The sequence below is a fragment of the Myotis lucifugus genome, unplaced genomic scaffold, assembly GCF_000147115.1.
Source record: "Myotis lucifugus unplaced genomic scaffold, Myoluc2.0 scaffold_32, whole genome shotgun sequence".
Taxonomy (NCBI): domain Eukaryota; kingdom Metazoa; phylum Chordata; class Mammalia; order Chiroptera; family Vespertilionidae; genus Myotis; species Myotis lucifugus.
In genome coordinates this window covers 633717-660649 of record NW_005871080.1, presented here as the reverse complement: position 1 = coordinate 660649, position 26933 = coordinate 633717, and the positions used below count along the sequence as shown (strand labels likewise).

General features: G+C 39.9%; 1 protein-coding gene across 3 annotated transcripts in view; it reads left to right on the top strand.

Moving 5' to 3' along the window:
• The first annotated feature begins 354 nt into the window (after nt 1-354).
• Nucleotides 355-26933, top strand: part of EPC2 (enhancer of polycomb homolog 2) — a 120664-nt gene continuing 94085 nt past the window's right edge. The window contains exon 1 of one of the 3 annotated variants that reach the window (XM_006086861.3): nt 355-559. In XM_006086861.3, the coding sequence (XP_006086923.1) occupies nt 407-559 (153 nt within the window). In that variant the 5' untranslated portion in view covers nt 355-406. The remainder of the gene's footprint in view (nt 560-26933) is intronic. The other 2 variants (XM_014454151.2, XM_023752420.1) reach the window with 2 other exon arrangements.

Sequence of the window (26933 nt, the reverse complement as noted above, 5' to 3'; positions counted from 1 at the left end):
GGGACAAACCCAGGCCATCACCCCCCGCGGGGGGGGGGGGGTTTTTCACCGGGGGCTTCCGGGAAATTCCTTTCCCCCCCCCAGTTGTTAAATTTCCCCCCTTTTTGGGCCACTGGCCCCAGGAACCGGTTCGGGGGGGGCAAAGCCGCCGAATTTAATTTTTTTGGGAAAACGGCCCCGGGCCGGCGGGGGGGCTTTTTTTTCGGGCGGGGTGGCCGGCCCATTCTTTTGCCCGGGGGCCCCTTCCGGCGGAAGGAGGAAGGAAACGGGCCCCGGCCCCCCCTGCCCTGAAGGAAAGAAGGTGGGAGGGAGGCCGGCCGGGAAATTCTTCCCCCCCCTTCCCCACCCGCCCCCGCCGGCCGCCGGCCCGGGGCTGTTCCTGTGAGGCGGGGGAGGACAATGAAGAATGAGTAAACTCTCCTTCCGAGGGGGCGCTGGACGCCGCCCAAACCCGCTGCCGATCTACCGCGGCAAGGACATGCCTGATCTCAACGACTGCGTCTCCATCAACCGGGCCGTGCCCCAGATGCCCACCGGGATGGAGAAGGAGGAGGAATCGGTAGGGACTCAAGTGTTTATTACCCCCCCCTTTCCCTCCTCCCCCCTCCCCTTTGTCAGTCGGGCCTCGCCATTCACAGCGCGCTTTACGCTCGCTGGAGGGCGCCGCTGCCGCTCCGACGCAGGAGCCCCTACGCCGGCGGAGTAGCGTAAAGCCTCTCGGCCGGCGCAGCGCCCGCCGCGGCCGCCATGTTGTTGCGTCCCCGTGTTGTGATTAGCTCGCTGCGCCTCTTACGCTGCCGTAAGGGGGCCTTGCCGTAAGCGGCGGCTGGGAATGGCGCAGGGAAATGTTCTGGCCGCACTTGGCGTAGGGCCTCTGTTTACCTTTTTTTTTTTCTCCCCTCCCACCCGCGACCCTGGGTTAACTAAGGGGAGAGGGGTCCTGTGTCTGGGAAAGCTTTGTTTTTCAAACTTGTAAATTTAGTTTGGCATGGGGTTATCTTTGAAATGACTTAGGAAGGGAAAGCGCTTTCAAAACAAACCTCTTCCTCCCAGCAAGGTAATCGTCGTCCCCCTGGCCCGTGGGTGTGCAGCGGGGCGAGGCGGGGCGGCACGGCGTCGGGGGAGGACGGAGGCCGCGACTGCCCGGCGGGTTGTAGCGTTAGAGGGTCCGGGACCTGCTCGCTCGCTCTGCCTGCCCAGCGCGCACGGCGCCCGCGGGGTGCGCAGCCTTCGGAGGGAACCGGGGACGCGCAGCAGCGAGCCGCCGGCTGCGTGCTGTCCCCGGGCCGCCTCCCGAGAACTGTCATCGGAGGGGAGGGGTGGGGAGTCTTTTAGGAGTTGATCTGGTGCGTCTGAATTGACAGTTGCATTTTTTTTTTTTTTTTGGCAATGGCTGCTTTTCCTCCCCGATGGGTTAAATTTTTGCATACGGTTGAATTTCATCTGGGTCGACAGTGTTTATGACACCGGAGTGGTGTTACTTGCATGCGAAGTTTATAGTAACTGCACCCTCCAGAATTTCTTCAATGAACCTGCAGTCCCGCCTTATTGTCAACCCCGGGTGTTCGTGGATTGGTTCCCTCGCTTCTGTGCCTGTCAAAAGAAGGCGCGAGGTTTCTGTGATTGGTTTTCTCTTTTGACTATTAATATTGCAGGAAATGCTTTTATGCCTTTGATTGGCTGCTCGAGTTCTGGCCTCATGATATTACCCTGCCATTGCTTTCTGCTGTGATTTAATCGCATTTCTCTGTGGTGTTGGATTACTTGAAAATTTTGCACTTTCAGTAGAAAATGAATGTGGCCGCACTATCAGGAAGAACATTCCAACGTCTTTTAAGTAAATAATAAGATGAAAGCCCAACATTTATGCTGAAAGTTTAGAATTAAGTCAGATGTGAAAAGTCTTTCGGTTGTTTGAATAAAACTTATTTCTAACTTAGCTCAGTGTTCCATGGAAAAGATAATTAAAATAAAGTTATAGTATGTACAAGAATTAATTGAATTGAACTTTAAATAACACAACTTTGGATTCCACAAATTTAAGTTTCCGTTAATGTTATTTTATGGGTTTTGACCCCAAAAGAAAGGTGGCTTCTGAGCCTTAATTAAAGTACAGTTGTGAGAACGTGAGACAGTTTATTCTTGTATTATTTACTAGTTATTGTATTATTTTCCATACGAACAACTGCAAACCGTTGTCCCACCCTGTATTGTATGTAACTACTTGGATCCTATTATTTTGGTTTGGGAAAAACTTTAATCAAAAAACTTGTTATAGAATGAATAATTAGCCGGTGGAAGATATGTTACTGTTTGTAAACAGTGATCAGCATTATTATTTAGTTACTGCTTTAGGTCCTTAGTTTGCCACGTGTCTTGGTATTTTATTTGAATTTAGGGGGAAAAACTTGCAGTTAGTTATTTTTGATATATGAAAAATATATGGAAAATAAATGCTTAATTAACCCCAGCACAATTTTGTTTATTAGTGTTAACGTTGGGTTATTTTCAGAAGCATGCTTCATCTACCCAATTTTAAGCAAGAAGAAATCCAAATTCTAATAGAACTAGAGTTGTCTCAGGACTTCTTGTCTCTGTCCTGTCCTTTCTGCCTCTTTAATGTTACAAGTGGAGGTTCTTAAAATTAAAGCAAAACTAAACAAACCCTGACAGTTAAGATTTATATATGCAGTCTGAAGTCTCTTGCTTCCCAGAATGTTTAAATGGGATATTAGTTTTTTCTTCTTCTTTTAAAAATTAACATAAGTCGGAAGACTTGTTTTTTCATGAGTGACAGCCAGTTGTCATCTTCTATAACTTGGTCTCTGTAGTGCTCCTCATTGCTTGGTCTGGGTCAAATAGTGTAGAATCTACACAACCAGAAAGATCAGGTAATCAGTGGTTTTACCATCTCCCCATGAGTTTGTATAGTGGTTGTTGATGTTTTTAACATATCTATCATTTTTGGAATACTTCTTATGCACCAGGTACTGTACCAAGAACTTTGCCTTATTATTTTACTTAATCCTTTTTAAAACTAATTTTCTTAGATATAATTTAAATACAATAAAATGTACCCATTTAAAGCATCAAGTTTAATGAATTATGACAAATGTGTATTCTGATGGAAGCACCACAATCAGATATAAAAACATTTTAAACACCCAAAAAGTCCCCTTGTGCTCCTTTGCAAGTTAGTCCGTCTCCATCAGTAATTCTGAGCAACCACTGATTTGCTTTCTCTCATTATAGGATAGTTTTGTCTTTCTAGAACTTCATATAAATGGAATCATACATATTTTATTGTGTCTGGCTTCTTTTGCTCAACATAATGTATTAAGGATTCATCCTTGTTGCATATAGCAGCCCATTCCTTTTATTGAATTTACATACTGTAATATGGGTGTGGGCAAAAGTAGGTTTACTGTTGTAATACAAATAAATAGTTAAACAATAATATAAGGATAAACTGTTTTGCATAATCACAACTGTAAACCTACTTTTTGCCCACCCCTGTTTTTTTTCCTTCCTTCCTTCCTTCCTTCCTTCCTTCCTTCCTTCCTTCCTTCCTTCCTTCCTTCCATCTGTTGTTGGTTTTTCAGTTGTTTCTAGTTTTTAGTTTTTATTTAATCCTGTAACAGCCCTTTGAAGTTTTGTTTCTATTTTATAGATGAAGAAATTGAAGGGTCTAACTGCTAGTAACTGGCAGGGGTAGAATTCAGATCCTTGCCTTTAATGTCACAAAAGCCCGTTCTCATAACCACTATGCTGCATATTGACTTCTTACAGAACCCCGAATTATCTTACGAACGATTATTACGTTAATTGTAGTTTTTGTAAATAAAGTACTTTTTATAATTTTGGGAACCGTAAATGATATTGATTTGATTAAAATATTTGATTAAGAAGTGTAATTTTTTTTATCACTTTGACTTTTGCTCTTGGCTTTTCAAATTTTCTCTCTTTTTTTTCTTGTAAGTCTGTTAACTTTGCTTTTCCCTATGTTGGCACCATTATGTTTATCTGAGTGTTTGTTATCCTAACCATATAATAAACTTGTAGGAAACTATCCTATTTTATTATATTTTCTCCTAGTAGAATGTAATCTCTATAAGGGCAGGGATCTTTGCAGGTTTTGCTCCTTAATATATTTCAGTTCCTGGAACTGTGCCTGTCACATAACTTATGCTTGATATATGTTTGCTGAGTATTGAATGAGCTTCTATTTCGTTTTCTATACCAAGAGCTAGGTTTTTATGAAACACTGTGTGTGTGTGTGTGTGTGTGTGTAAAATTCGTTAGCACAATGTGGTACATTATTGTCCCAGGGATTCTTTTTGGTTTCTTATTTTGATGTACTGTGTACACTTAAATACTCATTTGTTTTCCCTCTTGAGTCAGGCCTCTTTAAATATAGAATTTTTTATAGATAGGTATGGTTGCAGTATTAGTCTTTATTTGTGTTAGTTACCCCTCTCATAGGTATATATAGATTTGTGTAAGATCTCTTTATACTGGAATGAACCAAAATCTACATGAAGCATGTGATTCCATTTATTTTTAAAGAAAAAGATCATGACTGAGTTAAATTGCCATTTCTCCCCTCATATGTTAGTTGCCTAATTTTTGTCATCTTAATATTTTGTGATATTTTGAATGGTAGAGTAGAAATATATTCAATCTTTCTACCATTTCAAAGTTATTTTTGGTACTAATATATTTCATGTTTCATAATAGGGGGTTCTAAAGAGGGTATAAAATGCAGTTTTGTAAACTGATATTGTAAAAACATTAAGCGTTTTTGGTTTGGTTTGGGGTGTTTTTTTCCCCAACAAAAGCAGATACCAGCCAGGTATCATCTAAGTTCCAGGTGTTACCTAAATAAGAGATTGGGGAACTATTGAAAGGGTTCTGTATATCAATGTGTGTCAGTCTGTGTGCTGAAGTGATGTTAGGATTAAAAGAAGAATATGATACTGATCTTGACTTCAGGGAACTTAAATGAATCATTGAGGTCAAAAATGTATTTGGAAAGTTAGCAAAAACTACCAGGTTAAGTCAGCCTGAAAGACATTAAAAGAGCATTAGAAAAAGTTAACTGTTGGTGCAGTTAAGAGGAGTAAGAGAAAACTGTTACTGGAATGTATAGAGAAGGCTCCTTGGAGAGGGATTTAACAATTTGGACTTTCAGGTTTGGTTGTGTGGGTATGTTGAAGCAAATATTTAGTGCAGAAATACTCAAAACTAGTTCTATGGATGTTACACAGACTAATGCATGTTATATATATTTTTTATCCTCACCCAACCAAGCCACCTGGCTATGGCTCTTCTTGCATGTTATGTTTTTGAATCTATCCTTGTCTATCCTTCTCCTACTTACAGAAACTTGAGGGGGGCTGCAGTCTATCATTTTTGAGCATGTCATTCTCTTTGATCTTTCTCCTTTTTTTGGACATGCAGATGACTTTTATTTCTTCCCTTCCGTTTGTTTCCTGCTGTATCTTCAGCACTAGATACTGTTTATAATCTAGAAGTCACTCAGTAAATATCTGGTGATTGAATGAATAAAATTGTTGCAGTGGAGACTAGGTTGAAAAAAGGGTAGGATTATGCCAGATTATACAGAGTTTTGAATGTTAGGCCCAGCAGTTTGTAGGATGGTGTAGAAGAAAGAATTGAGGTACAAGTGTGAAATCGTTTTCTAAGTTTTAGTTCTGTTGTTAAGTGGCCATGTGATCTGGGAAAGTTGCCTACCTTCTCTGAACCTCTGGTTGTTCATCACTACCATTTATTGAGTGTGTGTTATTGAGTGTGTTGAGCATGTTCCAGGCGCTTCCTTAAACTCAGTAGATGGTTTAGAGCTCATTATAACACTAGAATGGGTGGTTGCTATTATTTCTTTTCCGGAAAAAGAACCCGAGCCTTTAGAAATTAAGTATCTTGCACAAGGGTGCTCCTATCTAAACTAGAACATGATAGAGGTGGTACCTGAACTCGGGCTCTATAGGTTCATGACCCTGGGCTCTTCTCTTCACCATTGTACTGCTCATCTGTAAAATGCGTGTGTAGAGAAGCAGATATCTAAGTGTCATTACGTTTCTACTGTTCTATCACTTAATATCTCATAGGCATGGAGGAGGTGCTAACTTCTGCCTCAGGGAATATTATGAAAGAAACTTTGTGGTGAATTCTTTTTGTAAACACATTCCTTTTTTAAAAATTCAGAGGCATGATCTATCTGTGGTGTAAGTTTAGATTTCATCAGTATCAGTTCTCTAAAAATGAGGCCTAAAAATGTTTGACGGGTGGGATCAGTAGGTTGGTTTCAAGTAACAGAAACCAAGTCTGGTTTCTTTAACATTCGTGGAGGTTGTTTCACAGACTCCCAAGAAAGAAGTGAACAGTCAAGATTTGGGAAGGCCAAGAACCAGGGCAGGTATGGTGACATTAATGTCATTCTAATAATTCCCAATCTTTTGAGAAGTAATATAGGTTAGTGGTTAAGTACATGTATGTGTTCTGGAGCCAGACTGTATGGGTTTGAGTCACCAGGCAGGTTAATTTCATCTATGAAATCTAATGGAGTTATTGGGAGGATGAATTGTAGTGTGCTTGGGATAGTTTGTGGCTTGCAGTCAGCATATAATAAGTGTTAGCTATTATTATCATCAGTGTTATATTTCTTTAAGTTCAAAATTCCAGATTCCTGAGATGGAGTGTTATTGGTTTGGCCTGCATCAGGTATCTGTCTCCCTCTAAGTCTACCAGTCAAGGACAGGGGGAGTTAGTATACATGTGCTATTAAGAGCTACCCTCCTGGGAATGGGGTTTTAGCCAGGAGCTGCCCTGAGAGATCTTCCGGTGGGTATATAGCATCATAATCAAAAGTTGTGGAGTTAAATTGTTTAAATTCATGGTTTGACCCAAGGTGAATTTGTATACTTGTGTTTTTACAAACCTTAAATTTGTAAGGTGTTTTATTTTTTTTATTGGGATATTTTTTCCATTGCTTTTCAGAGAATGTGGAAGGGAGGGAGGGGGAGAGAGGAAGAGAAATACTGATGCACACATTGACTCCTTGTCTCTGGCATGCATCCTGATTCGGCGGGGGGGGGGGGGGGGGCGTATTTGGGGGCATGAGGAGGAACCCGCAACTCAGGCCCTTGATTGGGAATAGAACCCACGACCCTTCGGTGTATGGGCTCACAGCTCTAACCGCAGCCACATCGGCCAGGGTTGTAAGGTATTTTAATGAGATTAGAATAATTTGAATGTATACATTTCTTGATGAAATTTGAATTAGAGACTATAAAAGAAGTCTCCAGAATCCCTTTAAAGAAAGCAAACCCTTCACACTTACTAATTTTCAAAATAGCAAGGCATGAATTTTGTGTGACCTCAAAGGAGTTATTTAGCCTTTTTGGCTCTTAGTTTTCTCATTTGTGAAATAGAATTGGACTGAGTGACCTAAAAATTACTGCATCTGTGAATCAACATGTCTACCTAGAACTAACAAATGAAAGACTAGATATTAGGAAAATATATATTAATAGGTAAGGTTTAACTCTAACACTATTGTAAATGCTGTCAATTTTGTTTAGAGTCCTTTTTTTTTTGCTTTTTTTTTTATTGCTTAAAGTATTACAAAGAGTAGTACATTTGTCTCCTTTAGAGTCCTTTTTTTAATGAGGATCGGTTACATTTACCCACAATCCGACACTGATTTTTTTTCCCTAGAGATCAGTAGGGCAGTCCACTCCTTAAGTTTTGGTTATAATCAGTTCCCTTGCTTTCATAAGATTTTCTTTTTCTATCTTTACTACTCTTACTCGTTGCTGTAAATGTTCTGAATTTTGGCATACTTTCAACCCCTACTACTTGAGTTTATTCTAATTTTCTAATATCTCGTGTGTGTGTGTCTGGCTATAGATATATGTATGAGACAATGAGAGCACAAGTGAGAGAAAAGACAGCTGTTTTTCCAATTAAACCAAATATTTTAAGGAAGGTATCATGTCTTTGTTTTATTTAGCTCAGATACCTACCGAGGCACTTAAGTGATAGAAAGTTTATAATTTAGGCATGGCCACTGGGATTGAGTTTGATTGTATTACTAAAAACATAGCACTGCATCTTTATTTCATTTTAAGTACAGTTGAGGTGGAAAAACTGTAATAGATGCAAAGGGGACTATCTGAGGTAGAAAGGATACTAGGTAGGAATAAGCCATGAAGGAGACAGTGTAGATAGCAGAAGGTCCATCGATGATTAGTTGATCTCACCTTACGACTGATCCTTGATTCTTTTTTGTTTTTGTTTTTGTTTTGCGTTGTTTACACTTAAATGGAACAGGCCTTCAGGTTTGCCTACTCATCATGTAGTACTGCTGCTTTTGAGATTTATACTAGAAGATGGCAGTCACTTCCAGATTCTTTTTAGCACCATTTTCATATATCTGCTTTTAGGTGTCTTTTGTCTTGTCAGCTAGTAATACTGTGCAGTTTGAGGAATGCAGAGTGGAAGAGTCAGCCCATTTGCTTGCTCTCTAACTCATATCCTCATATCTTTACCTCCAGCTTTCTTATTGCACCCCCCTTTTTTTGGTTGGCAAAGGATAAAGTTGTTGGTTGGGGAGTCTGCAAGCAACTCTCAGTTGGTACTACTAATCTGATGAAGTTGTTGGAACTTCCAAATTGTGATTTAGTTTCCAATTTTGGCCTCTGTCACTTTCCCTCTGGGCAAGATAAAATACTTTATCTTCTTAAATAACATTTCTTTATACTTTAATGAGAAGTATCTAAAAAAGGTAACTTTAAAGGTTATTATTTTTTTTTGTAAAGACCTAAGTTAGTACTTTCTACAGGCAATTGCTATTATTTATTACTGGTAATTTTTAGTTATACAGAATTATAAATAGTAATAAATAATAATATGGAAGAATAAAATGTACAGAGTATTTCCATACATTATTGTGGTATAGTTTCACATTTTTTCTTCTGCCAATTAAATATATTTTTACATCTGATAGACATTAGCAAATTGATACTTTATTTTTCTCCTTTCATCTCTGTTTTCTGGCAGAGCAGCTAACAATCAAATTGATTTAAAAAATTAAAAACTGAAAATTAATAGCCAAGAGAACTAAATCTTTAACAAATCCTTGGAGTAATAATTGAGTCTTGAATAATTGATATTGTATTTGTTTTGTAGGTTTTTGGGTTGTTGTTGTTTTAGATTAGAGAGATTAGTTTTTGATGTGTGAAAATAGGTTTTAGTGGTAAAAATCTGTTCAGTGGGTGGCATACACTAGAGAGCAGAAGCAAGTGAAGTGATACATTTTAATATACCAGCGAAGCCTGAGGTGAACACTTAAGTTTGGAAATTTTGAAAAGCATGGTACTGAAGAGGATAGTGTTGACATTTACTTGATTCTTGAGATTGTTCTTGGCTGGGACGTTTTTTGATGTTTGTGCGTAGTTAGTTGTTCAGGGAAGGCATATCAGGAAGTTTATTAATCAGTCTCCTGCCCACTAGTTTCTAGTAGCATAATGATTGTAATAATCCCATAATGTTTCCTCCATCTGTTTCCAGATGGGGGCTATTGCACTTGATTTGAGAACTATTATCTAAGCTTCTTAACCTGTTTTGTGACTTGGACTCCTTTGTCTGGTGAAATTCCTCAGAAGATATTTGAATGCATAAAATAAAATAAACCAATTATATTGAAATGTAGTTATCAATATTAAAATTGAAATGTAGTTATCAATATTAAAACAGTTCTTAATTTACATATTTAACACATTAGTAACTGGATCCAGACTTGAGTCTAATAAACAATATTTTGACAAGTGCAACCATTGTAATATGACAAAAGATCTGTGGCTTTTGTATTGCTAGTCAGAAGTATTACTAATACTACTGTCTTGTATTGCTAGTCAGAAGTATTACTAATACCACTGTCGTCTAATTACATCTATAATAATAAAAGGGTAATATACGAAGCCGCGGCAATGGGGGCCAAGGCAGAGGCGGTTAGGGGCGATCAGGCAGGCGAGCAGTTAGGTAGGGGCAATGAGGCAGGCAGGCAGGCGAGCAGTTAGGAGCCAGCAGTCCTGGATTGTGAGAGGGTGCATGAATTTCATGCACTCGGGTCTCTAGTTAATAATAAAAGGAAATGTTAAATATGTAACAAGTTAGTGAAATTAGAGAAAGGATTATTTTCTCACCCAAGTTCATGGGTTCTTCAGGTTTTTCAGTGAATGTTTTGGGGAATCTATAAGCTGTGGTTCAGAACTCCTCAGAAGAATTTCCATGGCCCAAATGACAATCCCATTCTGTGTCATTCTTCTTCCAAATATATAGTCAGGCTACAGATTTTATTCCCATATACTTTACAAAGTGGTCCCCCTGAGATTTTAATATTCCTAGCTTTTTAAAATTGAAATACAATAGATCCACATTATTTAAATATAAAAATTTAATAGCACAAAATGATATAGATAAAAAGTATCTTCCCCATGTCCCCAGACATTCTACAGAGGTAACTGTGTGTGTGTGTCCTAGAAAATTTCTAAACACATGCTTTTTACTCAGTGAAATAGACAACTATTTCTCTAGTTGTATTCATTTTATGAGTGATATGTAATCTTTTAATTCCTTAATCTACAGTCATGTCAGATAACTTTTATTTTAAATTTTTTCCCTCTAAAATCTCTGAAAAATTCGCAAATTGTAGCTTTCTGATAAATCGTTTGGAGTTTGGATATCAAACCTTAACCTGTTATTCCCATGTGGGAATTTGGTTGTCAGTAAGCCTTGCATTGTGCATAGACTTTTATTTATTTTTTTATATATAAAATATTAAAGTCAGATTAACTATTGATTAAGTGACTTGTCTCTGATTTTTTTTAAACAATCTGATATGGCCTTAAATAGCAACTTGGATCAGAAAGAGCATGCATCACATTCGTAAACTGGATCTTCCTTACAGACTACACTCTCAACCTTTGAGTGTAATGTTTGTGATGTTTATTCATTGAATAAATAGCTCCATGAGCTCAGGGACTGTCTGTACTTCCTTTGTATCTCATGTGGTACAGTGAATGAGATATGGTAGCTGCTCACTAAATATTTGCTGATGTGATAAACAGTATCTGCTGTGCACTTTAGACATGGAAAGAGGTAAAATGTGGTACCTGTCTTCAAGCAGCTTCCAGTCCCATAGAAAAGAGTTGCACACGGATAACTCCGTATGAGGCTTAATTTGTTATGTGGAAGATAAAAATGGTACTGTGGAATTTCATGACACAAGAGACCAATTTGAACAAGAGTATATGTGGATTCATGTAATAATAGCTAATTGAGTATAATATACTTTTTACAAATCAGTTTAAAAATTATGTCCATATGCCAGAATGCTGTAAGTTGTTGGGGTGTTTTTTTTTGTTGTTGTTGTTTTTTTAATAGATATTTTTTCATATTGGAAAGTGTATGATGCCCAGGAGAGTTGTTAGAGGATTAGAATTCTTGTGATTTAGTGTAGATTCACCTTTTAGGAAAGGCATGCTGGTGTTAAGAATAGTGCCTTTTAAAGCAGCGGTCGCCAACCTTTCGGACCTCATGGACCACTAGTGGTCTGTGGACCACCGGTTGGCAACCGCTGTTTTAAAGAGTTCTGAGGACAAGAAATTTGGTGTTATGGAGGATGGCTTGGCAGTGGTCGGCAAACTCATTAGTCAGCAGAGCCAAATATCAACAGTACAACGATTGAAATTTCTTTTGAGAGCCAAATTTTTTCAACTTAAACTATATAGGTAGGTACATTGTTAGTAACTTAATTAGGGTACTCCTAAGGCTTAGGAAGAGCCACACTCAAGGGGCCAAAGAACCGCATGTGGCTCATGAGCCGCAGTTTGCTGACCACGGGCCTAAAGAAACCGTGTTGCTTGATACAAATAATTTGCAGCTTTTACTGATTTTGGTTTAAAGCACAGGGTCACTCTCCATAAAGAAACTACTTGAAAGAAGCTTGTCTGTACATTATAGGTGCTTCAATAGCGTAACAATAGCAGTAACCCTTCTGTTTTATTTGAAACTAGAGGCCCGATGCATGAAATTGGTGCAAGGGGCTTGGCCCTAGCAGCCACGACGGCTTGCTTTGGTCCTCGCAGCCCCGGCTTCGGCTGGAAAGTCATTTGGCTCTCCAGTCTAATTAGCATATTACGTTTTTATTATTATAGATAGCCTCAGCCATCTTAGCAGATTTCATCAGGGCTTTCAAAATATCTGTAAAATAAATATAAAAGATTAGGTCAGGATTCTCAAACTTTGGCATGCATCAGAATCACCTGGAAGGCTTGTTAAAACACCGATCACTGGTGATTCCCAGAGTGTTGGATTTAGTAGGTCTGGGGTGGGGCCCGGGATTTTGCACTTTTAACAAGTTCCCAGGTGATCTGATGTTGCTTGCCCAGCAACACCACTTTGAGAGCCACCAGGTTAGGAGGGAGAAGAGTGGTTCTCATCTAGGCCACACGTCAGAATATCTTGATGCTTTTCTAAAGTACATGTGTAGGCTTTACCCTAGATCAGCGGTTCTCAACCTGTGGGTCGCGATCCCTTTGGGGGTCAAACGACCCTTTCACAGGGGTCGCCTAAGACCATCGGAAAACACATATATAATTACATATTGTTTTTGTGATTAATCACTATGCTTTAATTATGTTCAATTTGTAACAATGAAATTGGGGGTCACCACAACATGAGGAACTGTATTAAAGGGTCACGGCATTAGGAAGGTTGAGAACCACTGCCCTAGATTTACCAACCGAATTACCCTTTTGGCTGATTTTGACTTTTTAAGTAGGAAAAAATGATTAGCATGCATGCCTATGATCCCTTCCTGACTGCCTTGCCATTTTACCATTCCATTCAGAATTTCTGTGCTCTAATTCATTGGCTTTCAACCTCTTGGCTGTGACAGTGTGTGTGTGTGTGTGTGTGTGTGTGTATGTGTACACAACCAAAATAAAGTACACATTGACACACACACATACTAGTACATAATCAGTGGATTTTTATATTTCACAGTAGTTATGTTCTGTAGACTTGCTATGAACAGTGAATGAACCATTGCTCCTAGAGGAAATACAGGGTTAGGTTCCTGTAAGCCTCTGGTCTCAGAGTGTGTGTGTGTGTGTGTGTGTGTGTGTGTTTTGGTTAATCCTCACCTGAGGATATTTTTCCATTGATTTTTAGAGAGAGTGGAAAGGAGAGTGAGAGACAGAGAGAAACATTGTTGTGAGAGAGACACATCGACCAGGGCCCGTGATCAAGCCTGCAACCGAGGTACATGCCCTTGACCGGAATTGAACCTGGGATGCTTTAGTCTGCAGACTGATGCTCTATCCACTGAGCCAAACTTGCTAGGGTTGGTCTCAGTGTATTTTCATCAACCAATCAATGCATACATAACCTTGTTTTACATATGTTTCTGTTTAAAGATACTTTATATAATATATATCGTTGATTCATTGATATTGAACTTAGGCCACTGGCACTATAAGTCATGCCTGAATAAAGCTTGTCTAACATACGATATTTTCTCTGTAAGGCATATCCCAGCCTTCTTGTGCTTAGGCACACTAAACAGCACTGCAGCACTACAGTTGTGGGTACAGAGGGGGGGGATGTAAACAATGAAATAATTTTTAAAATGCAAAAATCATAGCACTAAATAGAACATTAAAAGGACAAAATAGAAAGTTTTCGTTTCTTAAAAAAGGCTCTGGTTTTTTAATTAGTGGTAAGGCATCCCCCCACCCCCCTTTTCTCTGGTCCTTAATTACTTCAAATTTTTTTCTAGAATTTATATGGTTTGTTCTAGTGTGCACTACTCTGTAGATCCAATTTTTTTTTATCCAAATGAATATTCATTTGTCCAAACATCATTAAAAAAAATACTTTCTCCCTGGTTTAAGATGCCATTTTCACCATATTTGAATTTTCTTAGGCATTTGAGCTTATTTCTTGACTTTATATTTTGTTTCATTGTGCAAAAAAATTTTACTGTTTTAATCATTAATCATTTCATTATTTCATCTATTTTTATCATTCTAAAATATATCTGGAAGAGTTAGTAACTTCCCTCATTCTTGTTGTTCTTCTTTTTCAGAGTTTTTCTAACTATAGTTTCTTGTTTATTTTCCCATATGAACTTTATAAATTTTGTTTAACTCTAGAAAAAAGTTTGGTGTTTTTATTGGGATTCACTATACTTTTATAAAGTATTGACATCCTTGTGATGTTTACTTCCTATCCAAGAACATGGTTTATGTCTTCATTTGTTGAAGTGTACTTATATCTTTCAGGAGCAGTTTTCTTATTGGTTTTGTTCATTTTTGGTTAAGCTTATTCTTTGGAATTCTGCCTATTTGGTCGCTATTGTAAATATCATCTCCTCTTTCATTATACCTTATGACTTGTTATTGCTTGTATTTTAAAAAGCTATCAATTTCTATGTTAATTTTATTTCATGTGACTATTGCTTTCTGTTATTTCTGTCACTGGGTCACCATTGGTTTTCTTACCTACTCTACAATACTTTTCAGTCGTTACTTGGAATTTCTAAGTCACTTTACACCATCACCTCCCCCAAAAGAGGGAGGCTTTTATTCTTAATACTAGAGGCCCAGTGCATGAAATTCGTGCACGGAGGGGGGGGGTCCCTCAGCCCACCCTGCACCCTCTCGCAATCCGGGATCCCTCTCACCATCCGGGACTGCTGGCGCCTAACCACTTGCCTGCCTGATTGCCCCTAATTGCTTCTGCCTGCCAGCCTGATCGCCCCCTAACCGCTCCCCTGCCGGCCTGATTGACGCCTAACTGCTCCCCTACTAGCCTGATTGCCCCCAACTGCCCTCCCCTGCCGGCCTGATTGCCCACAACTGCGCTCCCCTGCCAGCCTGATCACCCACAACTGCCCTCCCCTGCTGTGACCCACCTCCTCTGCCAGGCCCCGCCTTTGCTGTGCGCGCGGCCATCTTGTGACGACATGAGGGTGTGATGTGTGAGAGCGTGATGACCACCTAGGCTATTATTAGTATAGATAGGCATACTGTTGTGGATATCTGATTTTGGCATTTATTCTGATACTTCTACCCTCTCCCCCAAAGCAATTTCTGGCACCAGCAGATTATCTTACAGTTCAACTCAGTTCTGACACTATCTGGAAATAGCATCTGTTGCCAATCAAAAGTCCAGATTGCTACCTGTGTTTTCGACTGACAGTTATAGATTGGAGGTTTCAGTGATCCTTCACCTGGGTTTAATTATGACTGACTGGTTATAGATTGGAGGTTTTAGTGATCAGTATCTGGCTGCTCACAGAACTCAGAGAAACATTTTACTTGCTAGATTACTGGTTTATTATAAAAGAACTAGAGGCCTGGTGCACGAAATACGTGCACTCGGTCGGGGGAGGGGGGTCCCTCAGCCTGGCCTGCACCCTCTCACAGTCCGGGAGCCCTCAGGGGATGCCCAACTGCCGCTCCCCTGTGGGGAGTAGGCCAAAGCCGGCAGTTGGACATCCTTAGCACTGCCATGGAGGCAGGAAAGGCTCCCGCCACCACCGTTGCACTCACTAGCTGTGAGCCTGGCTTCTGCCTAAGTGCGCTTCCCCTGTGGGAGTGCACTGATCCCCAGAGGGCAGCTCCTGCATTGAGCATCTGCCCCCGGGTGGTCAGTGCACATCAAAGCGACTGGTCATTCTGCCGTTCGGTTGATTTGCATATTAGCCTTTTATTATATAGGATATAACTCAGGGTCAGCCAGATAGAAGGAAATGCATTGGGCATTGTGTTCTGGTTTGCTTTTTCTAGAATCCTATATAATAAAAGAAAAATGTAAATTGACGGTCCCTCCGCTACGCTCACCAGCCAATCAGGAATGAGTATACAAATTAACCCGACAAAGATGGCAGATTAATTTGCATACACAGGTACCAGGCGGAGAGTGGAGCGGCTTGGGGAAATTGGCTCCCCAAGCCGCCAGACGGAGAGCAGAGAGGGAGAGCTGGTGGCTTGGAGGACTTGGCAGAGTGGGAGGCCATGGGACAGAGACAGAGCAGGAAGGGAAAACCAAGATCGTGGGGAGCACCAGGAATTCTGGGAGTAGTAGTTTTGGTGGCAGCCCCAGGACCAGAAGCGGAAGCCCAGAGCGCGGGAGCACCTGGAATGCTGGGAATCGTATTTCTGGTGGCAGATGGGTCTCCTAGACACTAGAGCAAAGTGAGCCTGGACCAAGTTACTGTTGTGGTAGGGGATGGAGAGAAAGCAAAGGTACATAAGTAAAATCAGAGTGTCTAAGAAAAATTAAAGGGAAGATATCCTAAAACTTCCAGGAAATCTCCACCAATGAAGCAAAGAAAAAAAAATATCTCTGTTATTCTGCGAGCAACAAACCAAACTGGGTTGGGGTCTCAGACAATTCGCTCATATGATTGCAAAGACAGACAGGAACTCCCGGATTGGAGAGGGCTCCCCTGAGGGCTCCCAGATTGGAGAGGGTGCAGGTCGGGCTGAGAGACCCCCACACCCCCCAGTGCACAAATGTCGTGCACCGGGCCTCTAGTTTTATATAAATGAAATCATAGTATATATTCTTTTTTGGTCTGGCTTCTTACTCAGCATAATTGTTTTGAGATTCATAAATATGATAGCATTTATTAATAATACATTCCTCTTTATTGCTCAGTAGTATTCCATGTTATGGCTATTCCATAATTTATCCTTTTATTGGTTGGTTGATTTTTGGCTCTTACAGATAAAGCTGCTATGAATATTTGTGTGTGTACATCTGCTTTCATTTATTTTGGTTAAATATCTGGGGGTGAAATGGCTTGATCATATGGTTTACTAATATATATTTTAAAAGGTTTAACTTAAAACGATCAAACTTTTTTAGAGTAATTATATACCATAAAGATACCTTTTGTGAGATGTTTACATAGCTTACAACCTTGCTACTCAAAGTTTGGTGTGGATTTGGCATTACCTAAGACAGTGGTTCTCAACCTTCTGGCCCTTTAAATACAGTTCCTCATATTGTGACCCAACCATAAAATTATTTTCGTTGCTACTGTTAAGAATCGTAATGTAAATATCTGATACGCAGGATGGTCTTAGGCGACCCCTGTGAAAGGGTCGTTCGACCACCAAAGGGGTCGCAACCCACAGGTTGAGAACCGCTGACCTAAGAGGAGCTCCTTAAATTTGTTGAATTTTAGGTTCCATCTACACCTAATGAATCAAAATGTGCAATTAGAAAAATTAGAAAGATCCTGGGTGATTCAAATGCACATTAGGATTTGAGAAGCTTTGGTTTAGAGCAGATGTTGTTGTTTTTGTTGTTCTTTCTCTTCCCATTCTTCATCCTCCTTCTTCTTCCCCTTCTTCTACTTCTTCATCTTCCTCCACCTCCTCCTTCACTTTAACATACTTAGGGCATTGACACATTTGTATGACATTCACAAATGGGGCTGGGAGATGCAGTATCATTTTTAAAATTCCGAGATGATATTGATAAATTCTCAGTGTTCTGCCCTTCTTCAAATGATTGTTTCATAGTGATTTACTTGTGGCAAAAACTTTTTGCCTACTGCCCATTTCAAATATAGTAGCGTTGCTAATGATATGATAACCTGGTTATTATTTAACAGGAAAGGAGTGAAAGGGGAGACCAAAAGATACAGGCATGCCATTTACATAGCTTTGCCAAAAAGCTGCATTTAACATTCTCCAAGTGTGTTCCCCACTGATTGATAGGGGAAGGGACTAGACCAGTGATGGTGAACCTATGACATGCGTGTCAGAGGTGACACGCGAACTCATTTTTTTGTTGATTTTTCTTTGTTAAATGGCATTTAAATATATAAAATAAATATCAAAAATATAAGTCTTTGTTTTACTATGGTTGCAAATATCAAAAAATTTCTATATGTGACACGGCACCAGAGTTAAGTTAGGGTTTTTCCAAATGCTGACACGCCGGGCTCAAAAGGTTTGCCATCACTGGACTAGACGAAGGCCCAATAAGGTCTGAGTGATGTGGGAGGCTAATTGCCAGGCAATCACATCTGAAAAACCCCAAGTCAGTAGCCACTGCAAACAGGCAAAATCTATATATATAAACTTCCAAACAAAGGGAGTTTGCCCCCCTTCTCTCTCTCTTGGCTCTCACGCACTGGCCCTCTTGGGGCTTCTACTGCAGGGGACTGTGCTGTGCCCACATGGCACACGGCCATGTTGAACTCCACCATGCACTAATGCAGTGGTTGCCAACTGGTGGTCTGCGGACCACTGGTGGTCCATGAGGTCCGAAAGGTTGGCGACCGCTGGTTTAATGAAACCTTTGGAGCAGCGGTCGCCAACCGTTGGCCTGCGGACCACTGGTGGTCCTTGAGGTCCGAAAGGTTGGCAACTGCTGCACTAATGGACTTTAACCTGGGCTAAATACTGAACCACAACCAACTATTATAGAATAGAAACTCTGGACACTAACCTTGTTTCTGACTCTATTGAACACCCAGCTGCTCCTCTTTCACGACTGGCTTGGGGGAAATAAAATATTGCAACCTGAAAACTATAACTCCATGCCAATGAAGCCTTCCACATTCCATCTTCCCCTGGAGCCTTTTAAAAATACTTCTTTTCACAGTGCCCCAAGAGCCTCACTCCCACTCATGTCTGGGGAGTCTAGCTCATTAATTATTCTGGCATCAGTTTAAGAAGGAATTACTTCCCAAGCATTTCTTCAATGTAGTGCTATCTAGCCTGGCACAATTTTTTGTGTGGGTGGGTAAGCAATGCCCATTTTCTTTTTGTATAATTTTGTGTAATTTATCTGGTGAATAAGTCCATTTGCCTTTTTTGTTGTTATTTCTTTTTTTCTCATAACCAATGATCTAATTCTTGGTTATTTTTTTATTTAGGTATCCTGAAAATTTCTGTATGGGTTATCTATCTACTCTTAGTATTCAAGGAATGCAAAGTAATTTCAGAAATGATTTTGTTATTAATAGGTTAACTGAATATCAAATAATGCTTTTTAAAGCCAAGTATCAATAATTTATTTTGTCTACTGTTTTAAATTTTCTCTACTACTGCTCATTTCCATTCTTGCATAAAAATATTTAAGATCAAGCTACGTTGATGTTACTGTCACCTTCCTGAAGTAGTGTTAATGTTAAAGGTCTTAATCAGTATTCAGAAATTCTCAAATTAAAACAAGGTTTCAAAAAACCCAATAATTAGATTAAAAAGTAAGCATTAGTTACTTTATCAAGTGAAACAAGTTAGTGTTATGTAACTTATAATTGAGTTCTCCAAAAGTTGATCTGTAAGTCAAATGTTCTAGAATTATACAGTAATGCTTGTGGTAAAATATTTCTACTCAATAAGATTGCTTTCACTTTTAGATTTTTTCTAAAATATCAGTTGTTCAGGCCATTATAACCCCCTCACCCACATTTCTTTTTTACATTCCCATAGGCCATTAAGAAAGGTGGAGAAGCTATGGGTGATCCAATTCTTATTTATTTAAAATTTAACACATGTTTTTCAGAAGAGAAAAATCTTTATCCTGTTAATAAATTTTTAAAAAAATATATTTTATTGATTTTTTACAGAGAGGAAGGGAGAGAGATAGAGAGTTAGAAACATCGATGAGAGAGAAACATCGATCAGCTGCCTCCTGCACATCCCCTACTGGGGATGTGCCCGCAACCCAGGTACATGCCCTTGACCGGAATCGAACCTGGGACCTTTCAGTCCACAGGCCAACGCTCTATCCACTGAGCCAAACCGGTTTCGGCAATAAATTTTTTTTAATATATATATTTTTATTGCTTTCAGAAAGGAAGGTAGAGGGAGAGATAGAAACATCAATGATGAGAGAGAATCACTGAGTGGCTGCCTCCTGCAGGCCCCACACTGGGGATCGAGCCTGCAACCCCGGCATGTGCTCTTGACCAGAATCGAACCCAGGACCATTCAGTCCACAGGCTGACGCTCTATCCACAGAGCCCAACCGGCTAGGGCTGTTAATAAATTTTAAAAGGAATTTATTGCAAACTAGGGTCCTTCAGCCTGGCCTGCACCCTCTCATAGTCCAGGACCCTCGGGATGTTGGATAGCCGGTTTCTGCCCGATCCACACAGGCCCCATCCCTGTAGGCCGGTTCCAGACAGGAGGGAGCCCGATCCTGTGCATTGAGAGTCTGTCCCCTGGTGGTCAGTGCACGTCATAGCAACTGGTCATTCGGTCGCTTAGGCTTTTATATATAGAGAGGGGCACTTACCTGATTAATAAATGCCCTTAAATACAGAACAATAGAAAGCTTAATAAGGTGAGTTTCTGTTTCATTGATTTTCAGCTGAACCTGATGTATCTCTTTGGGAAGCAAAGTTAATTAAATAAATGTAACTTTCCCTTCAAAGATGGTATTTAGAATACTAGAGGGATGGCTAGATACCATATTCTTTACGCTGATGTTTCTCGAATTTTGTGGTGAAAGACCAGTTTAAAAAAATAATTCATTGCTTGCTAATACTTTTCTTAAGTGTAATAAAAAAATGAATTACTAGAAAAATTCAAAGAAAGATGTGGCAACTACAAGGCCACTACTTTTTAATCATTAGTTTTAACAGACAAAATTACTTTGTCACATTGCTTTACAACTTCTAGAGCACCACAATCTAAGTAGCACTGCTTTAGACTGGTAATTCTAAGTGTAGTCCCCAAGTTACAGCTTTATTACCACACTAGAGGCCCGGTGCACGAAATGTGTGCACGGGTACAGTCCCTAGGCCTGGCCTGTGATCAGGGCCATCTTCCCTGGCTGCTGGCAGCCGACCCTACCCCCACTCCCCCACCCCCCAGTTCCCCATTTGCCATCGGGCGATCAGAGCCTACTGGCCGGGGGGAGGTACCTAGAGGTGGTCAGTGCGCCTCATAGTGGCTGGTCGAGCGGTCGTTCTGGTTGTCCTGCCATTCGGTCGATTTGCATATTACTCCTTTATATATATAGATTGGAACTTGTTATAAATGCATATTGTTTGGTTCCATCCCAGACCTACTGAATCAGAAATTCTAGTGGTTTGCCTCAGCAGTATGTTTTGAAATGAGTACTGTAAGTGATTCTGAAGCACACTAAAGTTTGAGAGCCATTGCTTTGGGCTGTCCTCCTAAAATGCTGATTACCTGGGCTTTCTAAGGAGGAACTGGATAGTCTCAAACTCTCTTTGAGTGCAACTATGTAATTGTAAGACTGAAAGGTATGGTTGGTTAAAACATTAAATCTGTCATGGATTCTTAGATAGGAAATAACACATGTAATTAAAGATTGAGATGTTTGAAAATATATGAGCTAACTGAAAATAGATTCTGGTGTTTTAGATACTAGGAATATGGGTTGCATAATTAACATTCTTTTGATGGATCTGAGAAGCCTGACTTTGCTCTCACCTAGATGAAGACTTTGCTGGTTAAAACCCGTCATGGTTTAAGAACTCTGGGTTGCAGAGCAACTGATTCATATAACTCTAAGTTGGGAGTTTGGTAGGTTGTTTCAGTACGTATTAAAAGGAACTAGCACATTGTTGTATTTGAAATCACTTTAGATTGAAATGGAATCTGTCTTGATTATAACTCAATTTTAGTGTGTCTGTAACTGATGCATAAAATACATTTGATTTGTATGTTGATCTTATGCCCTGCAATATTGCTTTAGTTTTAGAAGGTTTTGTTTTGTTTTTGTAGATTACATCAGATTTCCTATATAGAGAAGATCGTGTTGGTCTGTGCATAAAGGCAGTTTTACTTCTTCCTTTCCAAGTTACTCATTCACTCATTCTTTCTGCCTGCTTCCCTCTCTGGTGATTACACTATGACCTTCAGTACAACATTGAACATAAGTGTTGACAGTGGATATCCCTATCTCGTTCCTAATTTTAGGAAAAAGTGTTCAGTATTTCACATAAGTGTGACGTTAGTTGTGTTTTTTTTCATTGATGCTTTTTGGAAATTCCTATTTTTAGTTTTCTGAGAATTTTTTTGGAATGGTAGCTGGGTTTTGTAAATATTTTTGTATATGGAGACGATTTATTCTCTTTTATTTATTAATATGATGAATTACATTGATTTTTTTAATGTAAACCAATGCTGCATTCCTGGAATAAACTCCATTTGGTCATTTATTATCCTTTTAACATATTGTTGGGTTCTATTTGCTAAATTTTTGTTTACAATGATTGCATCTATGTTAACAAGGAATATTAGTAGCTTGTAATATCTTTTTCTGGTTTTGGCATCATAGAATGAGTTGGGAAGTATTCCTTCTACTTCAATGTCTTGGAAAAATCTGTATAGAGTTGGTATTATTTTCTCTCATATATTTGGTAGAATTCACCAATGAAGTATCTGTCCCTGAAGTTCCTTTGTATGTTTTTTAACTACAGTTAACCCCTAGAGTGCCGGGGAGCGCGATCATGCTCCTCCTGTCTTTCGCCAAAAGTGCCTGGAGCGCTATCAAAGCTTCGAAATGGCGTCCAGTTCTAAGTCTGCTTTTATTAGTGATGATGATATTGCTAAATATGTCAATGTAGTAAAGGTTTCCTTAAGTTTTTGAATATGTAACTTCATTTACTTGCGATTCATAATTTTTTCCCTAAACTGCTGTAAAATCAACAAAAATGCCTTGGCAATTTTAGCATAGTTCCTAGGATATTGGTTGGCACTCAAAGGGTTAAATTTCTTTACTAGATATGTTATTCAGGGTATCTATTTCTTCCTCGTTGAGCTTTGTTTCTTTCAAGGAATTTGTCCTTTTCATCCAGTTGATGAGTTTATATTGGTATGAAAGTGTTCATAATATTCTCTTCTTTCTTACTCCTGACATTGGTAATTTGTCTTCTTTTTTCCTCACTGATCTGGCTAGAAGTTTATCAACTTTACTGATTTTGTTTTCTATTTCTATAAAATTCTAAGTACTGCTTAAGATACTTTGTAATTTCCCCTTTAATTTCGTCTTTGTTCCTGGGGTTATTTAGAAAAATGTTACTTAGTTTCCAAATATTTAGTGATTTTGCAGAAATCTTTTATCAGTTTCTAACTTGATCGCATTGTAGTCTGAGAGCATAATTTGTGTGATTTGAATTCTTGTAAATTTTTTATAATTCATAATATACACTGAGTGGCCAGATTATTATGACCACCTGGCGTTTGTAGGCAAATTAGCTATAATTTCGCGCTGAAGTTGCTAGAGGGCCAGACCTCTATAAATAGGGAAGCAGGTTGTTTACCACGACAGTAGAAGTGATTTTTTTCTAAAGATATGGGTAAACAACGCGATTTAACAGCCTTTGAACGTGTGTGTGTGTGTGTGTGGTGGTTGTGTGTGTACACACACACACACACACACTGAGTGGCCAGATTATTATGACCACCCTATCAGGACTTCGTTGGGCTACCTTTTGCCTTCAATACTGCAGCGATTCTTCTTGGCATTGACTCCACGAGATGTTGAAAGGTGATGCGAGGAATCTGACACCATGCCTGATGAATAGCACTGTCCAGTTCTGTGAGATTTGATGGTTGTGGAACCAGCTGCCTGCCCACAAATGCTCAATTGGATTGACAAATGCTCAATTGGATTGAGATCTGGTGATTGTGGGGGCCTCCCTCATGTTCTTGAAACCACTCCTGCACAGTACGAGCACCGTGGCATGGCGTATTGTCTTGTTGGAAGAAGCCATTTCCATTGGGATACGCCATCAACATGATAGGATGAACTTGATCAGCAACGATACTTAGATATGTTGTGCTATGCAGATGTAGTTCCACACGAATTAAAGGGCCCAAATTATGCCAGGAAAACATGGCCCAACCCATAACACTGCCCCCACCAGCTTGAAGGGTTGTACTCATGAATGTGGGGTGCATGCTTTCATGCTGTTTCCGCCAAATTCTCACTCTGCCATCTGCATGATGCAACTGGAAACATGATTCATCGGACCACATGACTTTTTTCCAATGCTCGACTGTCCAATCCTTGGACAGTCGAATTGGAGACGTTTTATCTTGGTAACTGCAGACAGCAAAGGTGTTCGAACAGGCCTTTGGCTTCCATATCCCATACAATGCAGTATATGGTTAATTTGTCTACAAATGTCAGGTGGTCATAATAATCTGGCCACTCAGTGTGGCCACTCAGTGTGTGTGTGTGTGTGTGTGTGTCCCACGTTCAAAGGCTGTTAAATCTCGCTGTTTACCCATATCTTCAGAAAAAAATCACTTCTACTGTCATGGTAAACAACCTGCTTCCCTATTTATAATGGTTTGGCCCTCTAGCAACTTCAGCGTGGAAATTATAGCTAATTTGCCTACAAATGTCAGGTGGTCATAATAATCTGGCCACTAAGTGTAGTTCAGAATATATTTTGTCATGCTAAATGTTCCCTTTCAACATGAAAAGAAGGTGTATGCTGCCTTTAATGGATAGAGAGCATTCTGTAAAAGGCAGGTCAAGTTACCATAGATGGTATTTTCTTAGAGTCATTATACCTGTGCTGATTTTCTGTGTATTCGTTTATTCTATTATTGAGAACATGGTAGTAAAATCTCTATAATTGTAGATATGTCTGTTTATCCTTGAAGTTACATTAGCTTTTATTTTACATATCTTGAAGCTCTGTTGTTAGGTGCATAATTGAGTAGGTTTGTTATGGCTCCTTGACTAATTGACCCCTTTAAGCAGTATAAAATAAACTTCTAAATCCCTTGTGATTTTCTTTGATTTGAAATCTATGTTTGATGTGAATGTGGTCACACTAAGTCTCTAACTAGTGTTAACATCTATAGCTCTTCTTATGTTTTTACTTTTAACCTGTTTATGTCTTTATATTTAAAATTATTTATTATTGGTAGTTTATAATTGGGTGTTTTTAAAAATCGGTCTGGCAATCTCTGTTTCTTAATTGTTGTGTTTAGACCTTTTACATTTAATATGGTGTGTTTTTTTTTTAAATTAAGACTTTTTTAGAGCAGTTTTGAGAGGAAGGGACAGATTTCCCATATACCCCTGTCCACATACAGTTTTCTGAGGATTTTTTTTGGAATGGTAGCTGGGTTTCCTGCTATCAACATCTATTACCAGAGTGGTACATTTGTTAAAATTAATGAACCTATATTGAAAAACCATGATCACCCAAAGTTCAGTAGTTTACATTATAGTTCACTCTTGGTGGCATACAATATATAGGTTTGAACAAATGTATAATGATGTGCCCCTCATTATGGTATATAAGAGTATTTTAACTCCTAAAAATCCTCCCTGTCCTTATGTATCCCTCTGGCCTCCCCATCCCCCACAACCACTGATATTTTTACTGTCTCCATTGTTTTGCATTTTCTATAATGTCATACAGTTGGAATTATACAATATGTAACCTTTTCAGATTGGCTTTTTTCACTTTTTTTTGCACGTGAGTGTACAGTTCAAGTAGCATTTGTTGAAAAGATTTGCTCTATTGCATTGCCTTTGCTCCTCCATCAAAGAGGATCTGTTTATGTGGGTCTATTTCTGGGCTCTCTATTCTGTTCCATTGATCTATTTGTTCTTTCCCCAATACTACACTGTTTTGATTAGGGTAGCTTTAGAAGTCTTTGAACTCAGATAGCATCAGCCTTCCAACTTTGTTCCTCTTCTTCAGTATTGTGTTGGTTAATCTAGGTCATTTATCTCTCCTTGTAAACTTTAGAATCTGTTTGTCAATATCCACAAAGTAACTTGTTGGGATTTTGATTGGGATTGCATTGAATTTATATACAGGTTGGGGCAAAAGTAGGTTTTCAGTTACTCAGATGGAAATAATACAATCTATAATAATGAAAGCATAATATGCTAATTAGACTGGACAGCTAAACGAAGCCGCCGAGGCAGAGGCAGTTAGGGGTGATCAGGCAGGCAGGCAGATGGTTATGGGCGATTATACAGGCAGGCAGATGGTTAGGGGTGAGCAGGCAGGCAGGCAAGTGGTTAGTGGTGATCAGGCAGGCAGGCAGGCTAGTGGTTAGGATCCAGCAGTCCCGGATTGTGAGAGCGTGCAGGCCGGGCTGAGGCCCCCCACCCCCACCCCCCGTGCACGAATTTTGTGCACCGGGCCTCTAGTAATCTACACTAATAAAAGAGAAACATGGTAATTAGCGTACGACCGCTACCCTTCCCATTGGCTAATCAGCATATCCTTATGCAAATTAACTGTCAGCCAAGATGGCAGCCGGCAGCCAGGCAGCTGGAAGCGAACATGAGGCTTCCTTGCTCCAGTGACTGCAGACTCCAACGTTCCCCGCCTGACTTGCTGGCCTCTGAGCTGCAACTCTAAGAAACTTTGTAACAAATATAGAATCTAAACAAAACCCCAGAAACCAGCTTTCAGCCAGCCGGGATCTCAGAGCTGTAGTTATACATTGTTTCGATTATAGAACGCAATCAGCAGCGGAAGCCTCAGAGCTAGAGCCAGAGCTAAAGCTGGCCCAGAATAAAAAAAGAAAAAAAAAAGAAAAAAAGGAGCGGTTGGGAGCTTCAGTCAACAACCGCCAGCCTGAAAGCAGCCCTCAGCCCCTCACCCAGACTGGCCAGGCACCCCAGTGGGGACCCCCATCCTGAAGGGTGTGTGACCAGCTGCAAACAGCCATCATCCCCTCATCCAGGCTGGCCAGGAACCCCAGTGGGGACCCCTACCCTGATCCAGGACACCCTTCAGGGCAAACCAGCCAGCCCCCAGGCCTCTATCCTATATAGTAAAAGGGTAATATGCCTCCCAGCACTGGGATCAGCAGAGCCACGAGGCCTCCTGGCACCAGATCAGCATGACAGGG